Genomic DNA, 20,314 nt, shown 5'->3' with positions numbered 1-20,314 from the left:
AGAGGCTTTGCACAGGCTCCTAAAGAACCTAGTTGTTCAATTAACACACCACTGGATGCTAGCTAATAAGAGAAGTTACACAGTACAGAAATCAGACAGCCAGAATCACGCTCTCGAGAATTCAGACATTAAAGTGAAACAGGTACAAATATATCCCAGTGTGAATATGCCTGCTGACACACTGGTTTAGTGCAGCAGTATTAGGCTCAAAATCAAATACGGCCAAATAACAGAGTGACTAATGATTTTGAGTACCTTGACCCCTCTGGACAATGCATTTAATCCACTCAAAGCAGCCTGATTTTCAGAAATAGCTATGCACCTGGACCTCTCAAAAACAGATCAGTAGGAGCTGTCACACAGTGAGTGTCTAAAAATACAAGCTCTCCAAAACACTAAGAAGCGTTAAAAGTCTTCATCTTCTAAACTGATGAATGTCCTATACAACAGTGTCAAGTTTTCAGATGCAGTTTTACCATTGGTACTATATTATGCTGGAGAAATCACTTAGCACAGTATATTTTGGCTATATTGATGCTCTTTTAACAGCTAACCATTTCTGTATTTCTATTAAGCTGGTTTATATTTGTAACTGAGGCAAAATTCTCCATCTAGCTTGTTTAATTTTATCTTTCTTGAAAAGAAACAAAAACTAAAAAAAAAAAAATACAGTCCACTACTGGAGTATTTGTTTTTCTGCATCTAATGAACTTCTTTGCAGTAACTATGATTTGGCAAAATGAAGAATATAATCCAGTCAAAAACTGAGAAGGCAGAAAAAATTAAAAGAAATATTTTTAAAAGTATTAATTATAAGTGGAATAAATGAAATGTATCTGAGATTAGTTTAAGCAATGAATCAATCCAATTTTATTCCGGTAGTCAACTGTTTATTTAAGCCAGAAATATAATTTTGCAGCTTGTTTAGGCTTTTGGAGGAAACGGAAACACGTATTGAATTGAAAAATAAAGACAAATATCACGCTTCAGTTTTCAAATCCAAGCGCCCCACTGGACCTCTGTACTTCATACACAACAAGGATATAAATTAGCATTTAAGTATAGCAAGCAGTATTTCAAAACGCAAAAAATTACTTTAGCACAAAAGCCCAAAATTTGCTCTGAAAACCATGGTCAAAGTGTTTTATGCTGAAAAAAAGATTTAGCAGGCCATATTTTAAAAAGTGATTGGGTCTGTGATCAACATCAATTCTGTTTTGCAGCTCAAATAAAAAGATGCCTACTGGGAGGAAAATGGGACTGCAGTGTGGAATGCATCCACAGGGATGCCATCATTTGTTAAAGTAGTTCCAAAGACTGAGGCCAAACCACAGAGAGCGACTGTGACCAATGATGCTACCTAATGGACTCATAGTAATCAAAATTTACACTCCAGTTTGACACAGCATTCACTTCTTCAATCTTGCTATAGACCAGGTGCTTGCCATATATACATGTTAAAGCAGAAGCAGTAAGCAAAAAAGCATGTACAAATATTCTTCCTCTGGGGGGAAAAGCACTCTCTTCGTTGATGCTAGTCATCTCAGTCATTTCTGAGCTGAGCAGATATTATGATGAAATCTTAATCCCACAGAGGCAATGAAATTGGAGTTCCCTAAACTGTAGTGTTCTGGGACACACAAAAAGCATCTAGCTATGAAACAGACAATCTGACCATACTGTTCCTGGAACTCTGCTGCACTCAGACATTTACCTTTCCCTGTCTTAGGCTGCTGTTGTCATTTGGTGACACTGAACTCTATGCATCTAGCTCTACAACTTTATTTAGTGAAGTCCAGTTTGATGGAAACACAGCTCACTGCATCAGATACACAACACACCACAGCCCCAAGAACTGTGTTGTGATCACAGAAGCACAGACTGGTTGAGGCTGGGAGTCACCTCCTGAGATCATCAAGTCTCTTGCTCAAGCAGGATCAGTCACAGCAGGTTGCCCAGGATTATGTCCAAATGGCTTTGAGTATCTCCATAGCAGACTTACTCTGACCAACCTCACAGCAGAACTGTTTTCTTATGTTCAGATGGAATTTCAGGTGTTTCAGTTTTTGCCCATTGCTTCTTGGCCTGTCAGCAGGCACTACTGAAAAGAGTCTGGATCCCTCATCCTCATTGCCCCCACACATTCAGGTATTTATAGACATTGATGAAATCCCCCCTGAGACTTCTCTTCCCCAGGCTGAACAATCCCAGCTCTCTCAGCCTCTCCTCATATAAAAGATATTCCAGTCCCTTAATCATTTTTATTTAAGTTCGCACTTTCCCTTTCAGGGAATGCATACCTTAAAATAACCATGTGCATTATTCCTCTGTCCCAGCCAAAAGGCTGTACCCAAGGGTAAGTCCATGAAGGGCTTCTCCACAACTCTTTCATAAATTCTGAAAAGGAAGGACAAAATATAATCCCAAGTTGTTATCATTTAATTTAGTCAAAGCTGGAATGTTCCAAATGTGACATCATCTTATATAACAATACTCTTTACTTACTTATTGCAGTCCACATGTAGAATCAAGTGAGAGGCACTGATTGCTAAGGAAAGCCTGTGCCATTTATCATCTGCCAAAATGTATGGGAATACTTCTGTGTGGGAGCGATGACTGCCTGAACGATAATGCAACCTGATTTCATTTCGATGACCGCTGCTTTCCAGCTCCAGGTACCTGTACCATAAATGCATCATCATGTCATGAACCATTCTTATCAGCACAGCAACATTTTACATAACAACTTCTCATTATCATGCAGGATCTATTTAAAAGTGCGGGGAAAGACAAGTAAGGAGGTACAAAGATGAAAGCAGACACTTTTCAGATTTGCACTGCATCCTTCTTCTCAATAACACATAATAGCAGGCCCCAACTTTCACGTAAGTGCACAAGATCCTGAGACAAATATTTTTTTCTTCTAGCAAAACTATTTTCCATAACATGACCTGGTTGGAAATACAATTAACCTATTATGAACAATTGCCTCATATCCTGAAAGCAGAGCAAAGATATTCTGAAGGCATGAATGCACAAAACACACCAGCTTTTGCAATAGGGACATTGCTGGCCATTACCAACCAGGGAAGTAAGCGAGAACTCAAGACCTTTCCTTTCTTTTCACTTTTCATAATGAAATTTCTCCTAAGAAACACAAAAGTTTCTTTCAAGAAGTGCTAGCTTTCCAGAACAATGTATGCATGTGTACTTATTTGCTTTGTTAAACAAGTATGTGTATTTCTGGTAGGTGTGTGTATATGTATACACATGTATGGAAATGTATGCACATGTATGGATATGCATATATACATAGTAAAAAACAGCACTGCAGCTGTACCAAGCTAAGCGCACTATACACCAGATTTGCAGATTGTAAACACAAGCTTTGCTGATGAAATTCCACAGATCAATTTTAAAAGCACCCCATAACCAAACTGCACTTAGTCAGACAGGCCTGTCTCTTGCAATTGAACCTCTTCTGGGAACAAGCTTGACAAAGCATTTGTCTTCTAAGTTTCTCATTGTAAAGTGTCCTCCTAAAACTCTTAAAAAAGGAAAGAAAAACAGAAATGGAGATTCTCTACAAATCACATGCAACCTACAGCTAAAGAGCAAGGGAAATAACATAGTGTGTGGCAAGATGCACAACTGGGAGAATGGACAATTCATTTTTGTCTATTTTTGCTGCCACATCTGCAGTCAGGCATGACAGTATGTAATCTGAGTGCACACGTGCCTTATGGTGATGTTGTTTACTTTAACAGGCTATCTATATCAAAGAACAGACAAGACAATGATTGCAGTTTTAAAGAGTAAAGGAAAAAATCAAAACCACCTTGTACAATCATTATCCCTAGGAGGAGGATTGGGCTCACTGCACATATCTCCTTCCTTCAGGGTGTTTCACAGGAGAACAGGCCTAGCAACAGCACCAAAACAACTGTCCTTCTGCAAAACTGGCAAAGGGCAATTTCTTCTTCCTTCCCAGTATTAACAAAGCATTTGACTAAAGTCAGCAATAAATTTTATAATCTCAGATAATTTACCTCCTCATGGCCTGAAAATAATTTTTGCATTGGCAAGAATTGTAAACTAATTGAAGGCCTGGCTGGAAAAAAATTGGGCAATAGTGGCAGGACATCAGTCAGCTTAATAACCTCCTTCATAACTCAGGCTTCAAGGATAAAAATAAGGTCACTCTCAGCCTAACAGAGAAGGGGAATGTTACAGAACTGGACTTCTCCAGCAATTTTTAAGTGCCTCCACCCAGCTGCAGATACAATCTGAAAAAAGAAAGTCAAGGATATGTTGAAACGTTATCCCCTGGTAGAACCAACAGCTAGCTCCTACTCTTTCAAAAAAGTCAATAGCAGAACTGATGCCAGCACACAGAAATGCTGGCAGGCCGGGAACAAACTATACCAGTAGACAGTCACTACAGAAGGCATAAAGTGAACACTCACGTTGCCCCTTATGCAGATCAAAGAATGAAATCTCTGAGAATGAAACACGGATCTCCCAATAAAAAGAAGACATCACTATAAAAATTTCAGGAATTAAGAACTGCTGAAAGAGGACGGTGACATTCAATGATGCTGCAATAAGCAAGGAAATCTTCCTACACAAAGAGGTACAAAACCTGTGGACACTCAGAGTTTTCTTTTAACTGTGATTAACGCACTGTTTTGAGATCCACAGGCAATCTCTTTTGTTCTTCCATTTTGTAAACTAACAAATTACTGTTACAGAAAACATGCATCAAAATGAAAAAGAAAATAATAGACATTAGGAGAATTATTAGGAGAGTAATTTATGGTTTACTAATAATCTGTAGAGGCAACAGCAAAACACAAATAGAAAAGCAAGTGGAATGACAGCCAGAACAATATTGCCTTCAGCTTGAACTAACGCCATGACACTGAAACACAGGGAAATGAAGTGGATAATTTTCACTTCATTTTTCACAAAATACTCTGCTTGCTAGTCCACTTTTGTATATTTGTTTAACTGCCTGGACTTAAACAGCTCTGGCTTAGTCTCGTGAATTTCAGGAGATGGGACAAGCTTCAGCACTGACAAACATGCAGGTGGCAATGCAAAGTCTACCCACAGTGAGGCTTCTCGTGCTATCTGTGAGGCTGTAACACTTGGGTACATGCTTTCCAAAGGTTTGGAAGAGTCTTTGAGAAAGTAAGCTAAGCATTAACAAATACTTTTTTTAAAAAATACTCATTTATAGTGACAAAAATACTCTACACTTCCCTGTACACTCAGGTTTACTTATCTTTTGAAAGAGAGAAGAGGGTGATCCTGGTTCCTGAAAGACTTACTCCCAAAGGAAACAGCAACTGTATTGTACTGCAGTCTTCTCCTAACCAAGAATCTCATTACTGAAGTTTCAGGGGAACCTCGTCAGCTGAATCACTGGTTTCTTGTCCATATCAGCCCAGCCCACCCCTCACAGGGAGAGCAGCAGTCAAAAAAGTCCCACTGCTAAAGTCACTGCTGCTTCTCCTAACAGCTCCAAGGTGCTCTTCTATATTGCAAAAGGCAAACAGCTCTTGGAACGAAAAATAAACCGCAGAGAGAAACACAGTACAACAGCAGAACCTGCTTCCCCCTTTACTAATATCCATGATCTCTGTGGCTGTTTAATCAATACCAGCCTACTTGATTTTAACCCAAAAAAAACCACACACACTTCAGGTCAAATGGATTTAACTTGGCAGGGAGATGATACGTGCTTTGGTTTACTACGTTTGACATTTGGAGAAGTAAATGCCAACCTGGAAAAAAAAGGTTGTTGCATCTCCATAGATCACTCTGTGCATGCACAATCATTGCAAAGACAACAGCCAAGGCCACTGTAAGATCAGCCGCTCTGCTTGGAAACCAACCAGACAGTGATCCCTTTTGTAGACTAAGGCTGAACCTCTCTTCATAAGAGGAAGAAATTTGTTTCAAATGCCCCAGAGGAATCTGAGAGATAAAACAGCGATGTTTTCTCTGCTGCCCAGCACTGATCTATTGCAACTGCTGGATAAGAGTTGAGAGTCAGCAGATCTGCCCAGCTGCGGAGCTGCTACTGATCATCCCTGGTGAAGGGCACGTGGTCTGCGCAAGCCTGCACAGGACCCGCTCTTCAGGCTGGCCTCTTCAGTGCAGGGGAGACTGTTAAGTCAGGGTGTACAGCAAAAAGCTGGAGATTTAGGTGAAGCATCAGGTGGTCCTGGTGTATGTAGTAGCAGTCTTTGAGAAGAGGGAAGTATGGTCCTTCCAGCTGACAGCCATCATAGGTAACACCAAGGGTTTGATTGCTCACTTGTTCATTTGGCATCCCTGCTCACACAGCAAACTCATGCCATAGCTGTCCACTCTTACTCCAGGCAATAATAATTTCAACTTCCATTTACAGCATGTAGACAAATATTTTAGAAGCTAAAGGCAACATACCATCTCTGCTGCATATGAATTTATTACAGGCTGGGGCTTTTTTTAAACTTCTACCACTCCTGTTTATAGGTATAGTGTTAAAAAGAGTTCCTCATGGCTCTTTGAGCTACACTAAGAAAAGGAAAACCAATAAAATTAAACAGGAGTATGTACTTAAGAAAAAAAATTAAAATCCTTATCTCCATTACTTGTAAAGATTTTTATCTGAAGATTTTTGATACAGAAGTTCTTGCTTTTTTGTTAGGTATAATTACATAAAACATAAAAAAAAAAAAGAGATCCTACTCAGTAGACCTTATTCATTGCAAATTATGGCTACAGCAGCAGTAAGCAATTCTGCTCGGTGTAGATTATGAAGATGTAAAAGCAATTCATGCCGCACAGCCACCACATTCAGTGATGTGTTATTTGCTATTTTCCATTGTATGACGACTGGGCAGTCAGGAGCGTAAGCCTTATTTTTCTATTTGGAAGTAACACTTAAAGTGTTCTGAAACATTAACTAGGCATTTTTACTGCTTGGTTCATCCCCTAGAACAATATGGTATCAAAATATCCCCAGATGGATCCTAAATGCCAAGTGGCAACTGCACTATACCTGTAAAAACCTAGTCCCCCCTCTCTCACTTGACGCTACTGCTTGGCCTTACTGGCTTTGCCCTTTTCCCTGACTATAGCTCTACCTAGGCAAGAGGTGACTGGCGGTTTTGCCAGGGAGAGACAAATTAAAAAAATGGTCCTAACTTTCCTGGGTAAGTTAGTAGCACTTAGTGCAAGTGCACAGTGAGCAGGAAAGCCATCAACTTAGTTTCTGTCCCTTTCTTTTGCTGAATGTAGTTTTACAGCCAGACAAGAATTTTCAGATGTAAGATATTTTTGTCCAAAAATCCTGATTCAATCATTAAAACCAAAACTTTTGATAGAAACACATTCTCACAGCAAGGCTTGCGGGGTCCAAGATTAAAAGCTTGTTAAAATGAGACACAAACAGAGCAAATCTGAAACTCTCTGACAGACTTTCTCAAATATTCTGTAATGCAGCAGTTATTACCTACTTGAAAGCAAAGACCCCAAGTGAAGAGAGGTCAAAATCAGAAGAGGGTATCTCCCATACCAAAACAGAGTGCACAAACAATGGGACAGTAAAAACAGTCTCTCAGGTTGACCTGAGGAGGCTCTGCCATTATATAGAGTTCATCAATCAAAAAGTCAGGTACAAGAGCAACCTAAACTCAGTAAGCTGATCTCAAGTTCTATGCCTATCCTAATAAATAAAGCCAAGAAGGCTCATTCCCTGGTCCTGAAGACAAATATTAACAGTGGTGCTCCACTGCAACTCATACCCAGATGGGTGCTCTCTCACACTTCTTCCTTAAAACAGGTGGCTTTTTCCACACTGCTTGTTGGGAACAGTCCCTGGCCAATCATACTCCACAAACTGTGCCCCGACATCATCTGCAAGGGTGCTAATAGCAGGGGACAAAAGCATGCCAAGGAAGATGCTAACAATTATGCAGAATGAAGAACAGCAGGCCAGTGCTCCAGCCCAGGCCTGGGCACTGTGTGGTTTCCTAGCATAGCCCTGGCCAGGCACTGCCAACAAAGCTTTTTAGTACATTGAGGGGTGGGGGGAAGAGATAGATAATTACACTCCTCAGGACACTTGTCTCAGATGGAAAAGAACAAAGTTCAAGTCCCTGTTAGAAATCAGGCAGAGCAGAGATTAACAGTGCAAGGAAAATGCTTCTGAAGCACCCCAGCCAGCAAGCTACTGATCATTCTGGCATTTACATCTCTTCTGCAGTTTATTTTCTTCCACCACAAAAAAGGTCAACCACCTCAGCTTTGTTCCAGCACAACACTGTTCATTGCACTGGATAGCTACGGAGGACAGCTGGGGACGAGGAAGGTGCATTCCTGATGTGCACAGGAGATAGAGCCCCATGCTGGGACACCCATCAAGGAACACCCTCCACACTGCAATGTCCACAGAAGAGAACAGCCAGGCAACAGCTAACTGGAAGGGCAGAGAGACACCATCCACACACATTCACCTGCACAGACTACTACTGCGCAGCTACTACACTCTAACCAGAAAGAAGCCACAGCACAAGGTAGCAGCTAGGACAGCGAGGCTGCAATGCTCTGATGTGGACAAGGAGGCTAGGAAACAAGTGCAAGTGAGGCTGTTCAGATCCTTTTCATCCCTGTTCCCCTCAGTGTCTGTACCCAATTCAAACTAATGAAGCATGTGAGTCAAAAATAGAAGCCAATAAGATAGTTTCTATCACCATCTTGCAGCACTCATCTGACTTCAGCGGGGATACTGTGATCTGGAAGCCTTTGCTAGCTTTGAAGGCAAGAACTTGCTTCTCACCTGAGAGATCTCTCTGCTTACCTCCCAAAATATGAGGTCAGTTAACTATGCCCCTAAATCAGAGAGGCAAAATCTTGCCTTCCCCACCTGCAGAGTCTGCATAGCTTCTGCTACTTCAGTGCTACAATCCAAGAGCCCTGGTCCATCGCAAGAGCAAGATATCCCAGACACCTAATGTTACCACTGATGACAAGGCAAGGCTCCCAGCCAGCCTTCCTGCAGCACTTGCAGAAGGTCAGCAGGAGCCAGAAGCAGGACCCAAGGTCCCACCGACCTCCCTGAAGCACTTCATGAAGAGTTATTCTCCCAAAAGGTGCTAGCTTGGTCTGGGAAAAATTCAAACCTGGTATCACAGCATATTGTCTATGTTGTCCACGTTCAAGCTGTGAATATGAAATCAAATTCCCGAACTAGGAAATATTTTCTGAAACATAATACTTGCCTTTGAGCAATCGCTCTCATTCCTCCCATCTCCCTCAGTAACCCCGGTTATCAATGTATTTATTTCCATTTTATTCTATCACACAGAGCCCCACTAATGTCAATCTTGCCTATCTGAAGCTTCCTCTTCTACTAAAAATCAAGGAGGGAAGAACTTTCTCAGATCAAGCAAGCACTGTAAAAACCCACTCCCTTTCTCGCAAAGTTTCTCCATGGAGAGCAAGAGGACTGCAACTACAATAAACAACCTTTCAATATATACATATTAGTAAAAGCAAAATCCAGTTTCAACCCAACTTCTCCCATCTCCTACCCTCAACAAAACACAGATTTGTAATTTACTTGTTAATAGAAACCCTTTCAAACAACAGTAGAAGAAAAATGACATCTGTCAAAATTCATATTTAAACTATTTCAGTGGTGTTTTTCAGTATCATAGGCAGGGACAAATTTTTGTCTCTTACTCAAGTAGGTCTGTCACTAGTCGCAATTCAAACTACAGGATTCAGGCTCATACAAGCATTTTGTAACAAGTTCCCAACCAAATCACCCTGGATTAGTTGGTGCTGCGATGATTTACATCAGCACACAGGCCAGCCTCTCTCGATTCAATAAAGTTATAGGAAGGTGTTTTAAGGTGAGTGCATTACAAGAATTTACATCCTATTGGCAATTATTTTTTTTTTCGGTCACGAAGCATAAACTAAACCGAAGCAAAACAACAGAGGCAATAGTGAAAAGGCATCAATCAATTTAATAACATCCCTTATAACCAACACTTAAAGAAACAGGTCTTTCCCAACATTATAAAGACATTAAACTGAGTACAAGACAAAATTGCTGCTTTACAAACATTTCCATCCAACCACACACTCAGGGATAGAATTTAATCTCCCAAACCAACAGAAACAAAGAACTTTTCTCTTTTGGGATAAAGGAAAGAGCCCAGACAAGCTGTCAGGCTCTACATAGAGAATCCTTTGTCCCACAGAATCTTCTCACACATTAGAAAAGCGGTGAATGAATGAAAGAAAGAAAATATCTTCTTTTTTTTTTTTTTTTGACACCTTTGATGAAACATGCAAAATTCATCAAAAGAAAAGAAGGCTGACACCAGGGGAGTTTTACATCACTAGAGGAAGTAAATTCAAAAGCAATTGATTGTTATGAACAAATTTAAGAGGGTTCATATTTAGACCAGTAAGAAAGAGCAACTAAGATTTACTACCAAAAAAACAAAATATAGGACATCACAACCCTTCATTTTTCCAGCAAAGAACACCACAGAATGGTTTAAACAGCAGAAATAAGCTACCTCTTCTTTTGGCACAGCCAACAACCACGTGCAGCTTTAATGTTTGAAAATTAATCCCATGTTATTCTTACCTAATGTCTGCTCTGCAAGTTAGTGATGAGGAGGGGGAGAGCACCCCTCAGACAAAACCAATGTAACTACAGTATTGGCTTAAGTGGTAAATACTGGAAGTTTTTCACAGTGTAATGTGTTTGCAGCAGATTTTTGGTGTCAGAGAGGAGACTTCACACTGCAGTCCAGAAATGCAGACACTCATATATCAAAAGCAGGGAACATACAGTTCCACCTCTATTTTAATACAATGGTCAAACAACAGAATACAATTCATGTGTCCGGAGTTTGCCTTTGGCAACTTCTCTCCTTGTACACTTAAATTACTAACAAAGAAACTGTCACAGATATTTTCCTCCTAGATACTGGAAGAGGTCTGAAAGTGCTGTACAGTACAGCCTGTTTGACAGCAGATAATCACAAGACACCAACAGCTGTTAAAACAAATGTTAAGTAAGGCAAAAATTAAATAAATTAATAGAGATACATAATTAAGTGCAAGGAATGCCTGATCACAATATTCTATTGATTTCAGTGCTTTGTTTCAGGATATGAAAAGCACTAACTGAAAGAAAGAATGGTTAAACTACAATACAGTGATTTCATCCTTTACAGGCCCTAATATGCAGTATCTCAAGAGATATGAATATAACATCAGTTGCATAGAGCCATCTAACCATGAAGGGAGGAAAAAGCTTTAATACATCTCTCCACTGTTGCCAATTAAATGAAAATATATGATGGAATAGTGAGACCTAACATATATTACAAACCCCATCACAGATTAGAATCATCTCTCTGCTGATTCTTCCATCGAGACAGCAGCGAGACAAATTCAGAAGTGAAATGAGGAGGATAATACAGCTTAAACTGAAGGCTGATAGCAAGCACACAGCAATCAGTGTTTAACAGTGCTTGCATTTGGACTTAAGGCATCACGTCATTCAAAATATTTACCTTGTTATTTTAAAGTACAATGCATTTTAGGCAGGGCACTATGTGGTCAAGGTGATGCTCTCAAGTTAAGAAAACATTTGTAACAGATATTGTTTCAGATCCTTTCAGTTTAAGATTAATGTTTAATATATTAAAATCTTTTAAAACTGAAGAAAAGCATAATCATTATAAAAGGGGAAGACAGTTTTAATACTCCATTAGGAAAAGAAAAATAAAGGCATTTAACAGAGTAGGAAAATATGACTGTATCTGCAGAAAATCCTTTCAGGAGCTACTTTTTGTGGTGACAGCCATATCCTAGCCTCAGATAATGCCCAAGCCCTAGAATTACATGGAGAACTTCTGCATCTATCTGATAGCCCGAGGACAGCATTTACCACATGATGTTAGATGGGAAACTTTGGGAGAGCAGTCCTGTCAACTTCTTGAGACTCAAAGCTATAAGTAGTTGCCTGACTGTGTCTCAGTGGAAGCATTCATTTTTGATGTTCTTCAAAAGGGAATTGGCAAAAAAGAACAAAACAAACCCAAAACATAAAACTAGACAACACATACTGAAGCAGTAAATTCTGAATCATGTAAACTATATTAAGGACATACACTGAAGCAGTAAACTCTGAATTATGTAAACTACTTTAAGTACATAGTTTTAAAGAAAATTATAAAATTTTTAAAGTAACTTCAATTTAGGACATGTCCTCAATTTGCTGTAAATTAGCATGTTTGCAACAAAGTCCCTAGACTTATGCAAAGAAAGGATGAGTTTTTACTCTGATTTATTTTCAAAAACACACATTCCCCAAGCCACTGAATAAACGAACATACCTTTTTCCACTTTTTGAATAAACATTTTGATTTTCTTGTACCCTAGAAATTATTTTACTCTAGAACCATTAGTTGTTATGAAAACTCTGTAAAATAAAACATAAGAAAAGTTACTTGTGTGATAACTGATATATCCTTCAGTTCCTGCCACCTCCAGCCTTCCTCACCACCATTCCATTCCTCACTGCAGAAAAGCAAGAGCTAGTATTGACTTCTATAAATTAAGAATATAGCCAGGTGTGATTCTGTCCCACAAGGCAGCAGTTCAATACTAGCACAACTTTTTTGACATCAGAGAAGCTATATAAGGCTAAAGTTGGTGCGACGGAGTACAGTCAGGTCTGCCATTGCTAATTCTCCTACCAACTGTGATGACTGCTTTGACAGAGATCACAAGAAGTTGTTTGAGCACTAAAGGACTGTTACAGACAAGTCCCTGGTCAGAAGTGGGCAAGGTCACAGAGATGGAAATCCAGCACTGAAGAAGCAGTTATTTAATGTAACCCATCCAAATGCTCCCATTTGATTTCTACACTCTTGTCTTTATTGTCAGTAATCACCAAAGAAAATTAAACCTGTAAGAGGTATTATAGGAGACTCAGAGATGCTAGCCTAATTCCAGTATTATCCACATCTAAGTCAGCCCTGATTTTAGTGCAATTAAATTGAACGAACTACTATAGCACACAGACATCTTTCTGTACGCCCTACCTCAGAACAGGCAAGCACATGCTTGCTAAAATCTTAAGGACACATCTAACTTAATAGCTACAAGTTCTTTCTGGCCATACTTTTGCTGAGACTCATTTTATACCTACTGAAGATAAAGATTTTCCCTGACTGTAAGTGGATCAGATAAGGCATTTTTAAAACAAATTCTTCCGAGTTCCTTTTTAAGTAGATAACCTAATATTCTCCCAAAGAAAGCAATGAAATATTCAGAAGTAGATTGTTCTTTAGCTGCCTCATCCAAAGCTGACCCAATGTGTGACCTGCCTAAATAATCTAGAAGGCTTTTTTTCTTCCTCTTTGATTATCCAAAGGCTTACAAGGAAACCCCAAAAACAAACATGAAGCATACGTCCCTATAGAAAAATTGTAAACTCTATGCAGCGCTTAAGAGGGCATAGTAAGATGAAGAGGTCACACTGGATAAAATGGTGGTAGGAGTTTTTTGCAGCAAGGCGTGAACTGGGTATTATCTTCATCTTTCATACCTCTAACATTATAACTTTAGAGTAAGAGTACTAGAAGTTTCCACAGTTAAGAGAAAAAGGGCCTCAGAAACGCTCAGTAGTGCCACTAAGTTATACATCCACAGTTAAAATCCCAACACACATAATGCAGACCTGATTTCAGCTAGAAACCTTGACAAATGTTTTCCATTGCGGTTAGTTCAGGTTCCAATATGCAGATAAACAGAAGTTGGTGAAAATGTAACAACAAAACCTGCAAATATTTAAGGTATGACAGAAATTTCTTTTAAAAGCATAAATGTTGTCAATGTAGCATTAAAAATCTAATCATCCATCCCTAGAAGTATACCAATATAAAATAATAGGATTTTCAGAGTCCTATTTGTCACCCTTTTACTACCATATTCTATATGGGCATAGACAGACAACATGGATGAACCAGATTCAAATGAGATAAGCAGCACTGCGTTTGTACAGCCACACAACCTGGTCACCAGGCACTGCTCTAACTTTTCCTTTTCTTTGATATGGCTGAATAGAATCCATATAATGCATTCTTGTTCACATAAGATCAATGGCAGCCCTACCTGCCAGCTTTACTCACCTGAGAATTAATTACTTTCCCAAGCAGTATCTCAAACTCTTCTGCAACTCTTAAAGGAAAGTTCTTTGCACGTTATTTTTGTACTTCTATCACCCTTTGTGCTCACTAAGTGGCAGTGTTTTCTCCCAGTTGGCCACTCTCCAAGTTACTGTTTCTTGAGTTTTGCTCAGTTATACACTACACATTTTTTTGATCTCCTATGGCATGTCCTCATGCCATTCCTGAGGCCAGGACAGGTCTTCCAGCAAACATTGCCTCCTTTCAGAAAGGCTATAGTGGTTCTCTTTTCCAGAGCCTTAAGAGTTTCACATTGGTGACCTCTTTGCCCATCTCTACAGCTATTTTGGCATATGAAGGTTTCATCTTTAACTTTGAAATTTCACATACAGTTGCATTAGCCCTATCAGTAGTGCAGCAAATCCATGTTCCTCCTACAAATGTGAAAACGGCCTTTGTCAGGGCACAGCTGGCTCTGCATACCTACTCTCTCATTTGAGAGAGAATAAACTTTTCCATCTGGGATGATCTGCACATATGGTGGTATAGTTTGAGTTCAAAACTCAGTAATGACAGCTGCCCAGTTCTGTCCCTTGCAAACTGCTCGCTACTGCAGATGAGAAGCAGGTAACAGTTAAGAGAAAAGCCCCTCAGCTCCTCTGTGACATAACATCTGTAAACATCATCCAGAAGGCATCCAACCACCCCCTTGCAGAGTTTAAAGATGCTTTTATAAATTTGGCACAATGATCCTTGGGAAGGTTTTTCCTTTCTTTTTTAAATAGAAGAATTGCAGATAAGGCCTCTGGGAAATAGAATAAAAGCAAAACTGGAGCATCTTCCAGCACAAAATAATTGTTGCCGTGCCTGCTAATGAAAACTTGTACAGTCATGTAGAAAAAACAGACATTTTGCTTTGTTTGAACATCTGTCTTTACCTTTTTTTATTTTTTTCTATTTTGTAGTGAGAGCCTCAAGAAAGGATTATGGGATTGTGCACATGAAAATAAAAAGGACTATGAATCTAAAGCAGAGATCATCTGTTGCTTGTGCTAATGACTGCTCAGTAAGTGCACATTTTAAAACTCCTTTTTATTCTGTCACAGAATCATAGGGCAGTTATCTTTAATAGCTATTACTCAGATATATAAAGAATATCTTATTTCTCTAGCAGTCGTTATCCTATCAAAGGGATAATCCTTAAATGCTCTGTGTCATTCACTTTAGTTTTTTAAGGTTGACAACATTTTGAGTAAAGTGCTCTACCATTCATGCGAGGTGTAAGCCCATAACTGGAGGAATTTATTTAATTTTTTAAACTGCTTGCAGTGTTAAAAACCAACGGGTGAACAGGTGGACGTACAGGTCCACACTTTTGAATCAGTGTAGCTATACTGATGTGACAGTTTTACACCAGCTGAGCATCTGGTCCTTATGGTTATGAACAAGAGAGAACTGGCTTTTCATGCCTTTGGTGGCAAGAGACACTTAAAGAGTAACAGCTGTTCCGCTTTCCCTTGGCTAATTTGGACTTGTGGATTTTTATGAATCTGCACAATATGCCTACCCAAACGCTGTACATATTTGGTAATGACCTGTTACATAATTTGCCCTAATTTAGGTTCAATTTTTAACTGCATAAATACATATACTTTCATGAACTAGTATACAGGTAGCAGTACTCACCTGTGATCTAAATGATGAATAGAGAAAATAACCCCTGAATTCAAATGGGCTTGTTTTAAGGTCACCAGGATTGTGAATTCGTATTTATTTCTTAACTTCTGAAAAAAGATTTCAGCTGTTTCTGGAGATGCCTTGACACTTCTTGAAGTATCTAAAAAACAAAACAAACCAAAAAACAACCGTAACAGAAAAAACACTTGGTATAAAACCTTATTTTACTTTACATCCTCCACTCAAAGAGCTTACAAAATAACAAGCTACTTCTGAGGAGCACAATTGAACAGACAGGCAAAAGCAAGGACCAAAGTATTTTAAACACCAGCTTTCACGTTCAATGGGAGCCATTTCAATGAAAGGGAACACATTTTCTAGGACACCTATTGTATTCAGGGGCGGGGGGGGCGGTGTTTTGTTTTTAACACAGGGTCATAACTCTTTTACTTTCTTCATGGATGGCCAGATGGCACCTTTAATATCTCATCCAAAATATGGCCTTACTAGCAGCAAAGCACAGAATGACAACGCTAGATATGAGCCTAAGCTGTGAAGCGCAACCTGAGCAACTTTTTAATGACTTCTACAAAAATGTTATGCTTAATAGCTATGCACAATTAATTTAAAGGGGGGGGGGAGGGAAGACAGTGGCATCTCTTTAGGGACAATTTACTCAGAATTAAGGAACAGTTATAAACAGGTAAAAACCCACCATCTTTCAAAATATATTATTGCTAATTAATCATTATATACTGCATTTCTGCAGTATGTTGCGCTGCTTCTTGCACATGATGTCATGAACATTTTTGTTAGAGTAACTGCACACACACAACAAAGATTTTGCCTTTAAAAACCCACACACAACCAAGACTGAAGCAATGTTTCTGCTGAATTTGCATGGAACATGCACAGAAAATAAAAAGGCCCAACCTTAAGCCCTCTAGAGAGATAATTTACTAAACAAGATGTCAAATGTTGGAAAAACAATTTTTCAAGGTCTTCCATAATACATTATATTAGAACAAAAATAATATACATTTTTAATGCACAAAATCAATTCATTAGCATGTGTAATCAACTGTGTAAGAACTAAATCAATTCACAAGCTTCTTATCATTGTAATTTGACCATCCTGCTCTAACTCAGGGACACTGGCAGCGACAGCAGCAAAGAGCTAACTGATTTTCTTTGGGCAGCACTGCAGCTGAGCTCTCAGGTAAGCTTACACCACTGTTCTTAAAAAAAGGTTTATTCTTTAAGCTGTAGCTATGAAGATGCTACTCCGCATTAACAGCAGTTTATTGTGGTTTATGGACCAGGAATAGTTTTTTAACATGTGTTTAAGAAATGCAACAACCTGTACAACCCTTAAGACCTAACCAAGCTCCCGCACAATGTCACACCAGGCTGGATTTGACTAATGTTTTACAACGGGGAATCCAAAAGACAATTAAAAAAATCTATTCATTTCTACCAAACTCCTATGATATTCTCATTAGCAACCAATGAAAGTATATGCATAACACCCCTTACCATTATATAAGGCCAGTTCTAATCACACATAAATAATTACGTCCCCCTCCTATACACGCTTTTACTCTAACTGGAGCTATTAGGATGCAAACACTGTGCTACAGATGGCCTGTGCTTTAGCAAGGAAACAAACCCTTGCCATCATGTGGAGCTCTCCAGAGCCCTCCCAGCTGCACTGAGAGAGGTGGGGGAAACACAGGGCTGCCTCTACGGCTGCAAGACAGGAATCTTTTTTGAGGTGTCCTCCTGCCACCCCTGTGAATCATTACCCGATCACTAGGCTGGACAAGAGTTTTCCATCCTTCTATCTATAAAATCTTATCTGGGTTCCCTGTAAACATTCATCATGGCCTTAAACTACCTTCTTGTATACAGACAAAAGTACCATGACCTGATTAGATCATGCTGGAAGTCTATATATTAAGTTTATCATCATATTGACTGCCAGAGTATTAAATTGCCAAAACACATGGTCATTCAGTTATGGTACTGCAAATAGGTCAGCTTATACTTGCTGTACCAAAATGCTGCACAGCCTTTTGAGTTATTACTACTCAGATGAAGCACAACACCCTTTGTTCAGGGCAGGCACCAGGTGGATTTCTTAAAGACAGATGACTGTAAGGTCCTTGATCCATTAGATCCATTCTTTTTACACTAACACAACAGTGCAAATCCCTCATTCCAATTGCCTTTGAATACTAGCTGTAGGTTCTTGATAGATCACCAGCTGCACTCAATAAGTACTGATTCAGGCTTGTTCTTGACATTTGGCTTCTAGTAATCATTTTAAGACCCAAGGAAAATACTTTACTGAACTAGACTTCTTCTATAATACCTTGGAAAATCAGACTGGTATATCTCAGATAATAATTTGTAGTTTCTCAACAGTTACACAAAAAACTCATACTGTGAATATTTCTAATACACTAAAACAAAGGCATGAATCTTTTCATATTAGAGTGCAAAAATAAAGAGAGAACTATTAGTCTGAAAGAGAAATTTGTCTCTAGCCATGCTATGTATATATGTGGTTTACTTTCCTAGAATATTGCATGTGTTTGGTTTGACCACAGTGTCAACACTCCATCTTTAATTTATAGAAGAATGAAGTTCAAAGTGACAATCAAAGAAACAAAAATCCAAATTCAAAGCATGTCATACTCTGTTCAATTCAAAGGTCTTATGGTAACACGTGTGGCTGGTTTGAGACGTGCAAATTAGCAAAAGTATTGAAAACAATTCAACAGATTGAGGAAAGGAGGGAAGGGGAGGTTGGGGAAGGGAGAATTAAGTCATACTGTGGCTGGCAATGATAATGGTTTACCAGGACACAGACAAACAGTAGGTGATGGCCAACCTTCAACTGTAATATCTAGTTATGAGATGACCAGCTGGCCACAGGAGCAACAAACCAAGTCTTTTAAGATCTAACCTTGCAAAGCAATCTGAAGACCCAGTGAAGAAAACCACCAACCATAAGACCTGCAGGAACTCATCCCTTCAGAGGACAGGCTTTGTGGCCGCCTCTAGCCTGAGCTTGCAATAGCCTTCACAACTAAGTCACATTTTTCCCCTCTCAGAGACAATCTGCAGTCACAGTTTTGTAGTAAACACCAAAGCCACGCAAGTGTTTCCTGGAGGTGTCAAGGGCAGACATTGTCATTTCAGTCACGATCATGAGATGGCAATTACTGCACTATAACCAAGGCAGTAAAGTCTAACTTCCAACAGGACGCACTCACAGGGCAAAGGCACTTCCACCAGTCTAAACTGGTGCTGCAGAACGAGGCAGCTCTATCCTCTTTAATTTCTTCTCATCCCAGTGCTGAAAACTGCATTCATGCAAAACATGAGGAACCATATCAGGCAAGTGATCCAGCTTTAACTAGCCCAGCCCCCCACCCCCAGAAAAAATAGTGTTGGAAGCAGCCATGAACAAGTTCCTGAAGGTAAGCAGGAAAATTTCCATACACAGCACCCTCAGCGTACTGAGTTGCACAGTGGAAAGACTACATGCAAATACGGTTCAGGATAAGCCATTCATTACAGATGTGTTCCAGTCCACAACAAAAACAAACAGTTATTAAATAGAATGGATAACTGTCTTAGCAAAGGGTGTGCTCTTGAGTTTCTGAAGTGCATCTAAAGCTAAACATACAGTATGAACTGAATTATAAAACAAACTCCTGCAGAAGAGTCTTTGAAAGAGGCATCCTAATTAATTGAGCTCCACAGTTTGTTTCGTGTGCACATAATCAGCTTTTAATAGCAGCATCTATAAATCAATTCTGCATCTGACTAGGTTTGCTGAACTATCCAAATAAAATTCTAGTGGTTTGTGAGAAAAAGGAGAAGGGCTGCAGGCTAAAAAGAGTCTGAAAAATATAATAAGGCTAGCTCAGTTTTGTTTCATTTTCCCACACTAGCTGGGATCAGTGTGACAAGGATATTTTCACACTGTGTCACTTCCCCATATTGAAATTTTTGGCTAATCTTTTTCTTAACTATGGATTTCATATAGCCAACAAAGGGCAACAATATCTGAGACTGTTTACTTTATACTGTTCTTTTATGTAAGTAACCAACATGGGCTAAGCCACTTCCAGCCAATGGGGCAGCATGCAAAGCCAATCCAAAAGCAGAATCTTTACAAAGTTGAAAGGGTACAGCGGGTTTTTAACTGGAACACGGTGCATTCACATTCAGGAGTTGCATTCCTGTAATGGAAACTCAAGATAGAAAGTAAAACAACCTTTATTAGACCAAAACCCTGCTAGACGTGTTATGCTTTAGATATCTCAGTGTGAAGGTTGATTGGTTTGTCTTTGTTTTTGTTTTTGTTTTTTTTTTTAAATACACCTAACTCTTTATTTGAACAG

At 39.3% G+C, this 20,314-nt stretch overlaps 1 protein-coding gene across 1 annotated transcript in view; it reads right to left on the bottom strand.

Moving 5' to 3' along the window:
- NELL2 (neural EGFL like 2) overlaps positions 1-20,314 on the bottom strand; it is a 150,278-nt gene that overhangs the window by 113,902 nt on the left and 16,062 nt on the right. The window contains exons 3-5 of the mRNA XM_055809010.1: positions 15,906-16,056; positions 2,506-2,679; positions 2,301-2,397 (exon numbers count right to left, since the gene is read on the bottom strand). Coding sequence (XP_055664985.1) covers positions 2,301-2,397; positions 2,506-2,679; positions 15,906-16,056 — 422 coding nt within the window. The remainder of the gene's footprint in view (positions 1-2,300; positions 2,398-2,505; positions 2,680-15,905; positions 16,057-20,314) is intronic.

This window comes from Falco peregrinus, chromosome 6 (assembly GCF_023634155.1).
Source record: "Falco peregrinus isolate bFalPer1 chromosome 6, bFalPer1.pri, whole genome shotgun sequence".
Classification (NCBI taxonomy): Eukaryota; Metazoa; Chordata; class Aves; order Falconiformes; family Falconidae; genus Falco; species Falco peregrinus.
Note: the sequence above shows the minus strand (reverse complement) of the source record. Positions and strands in the feature narration are given on the sequence as shown.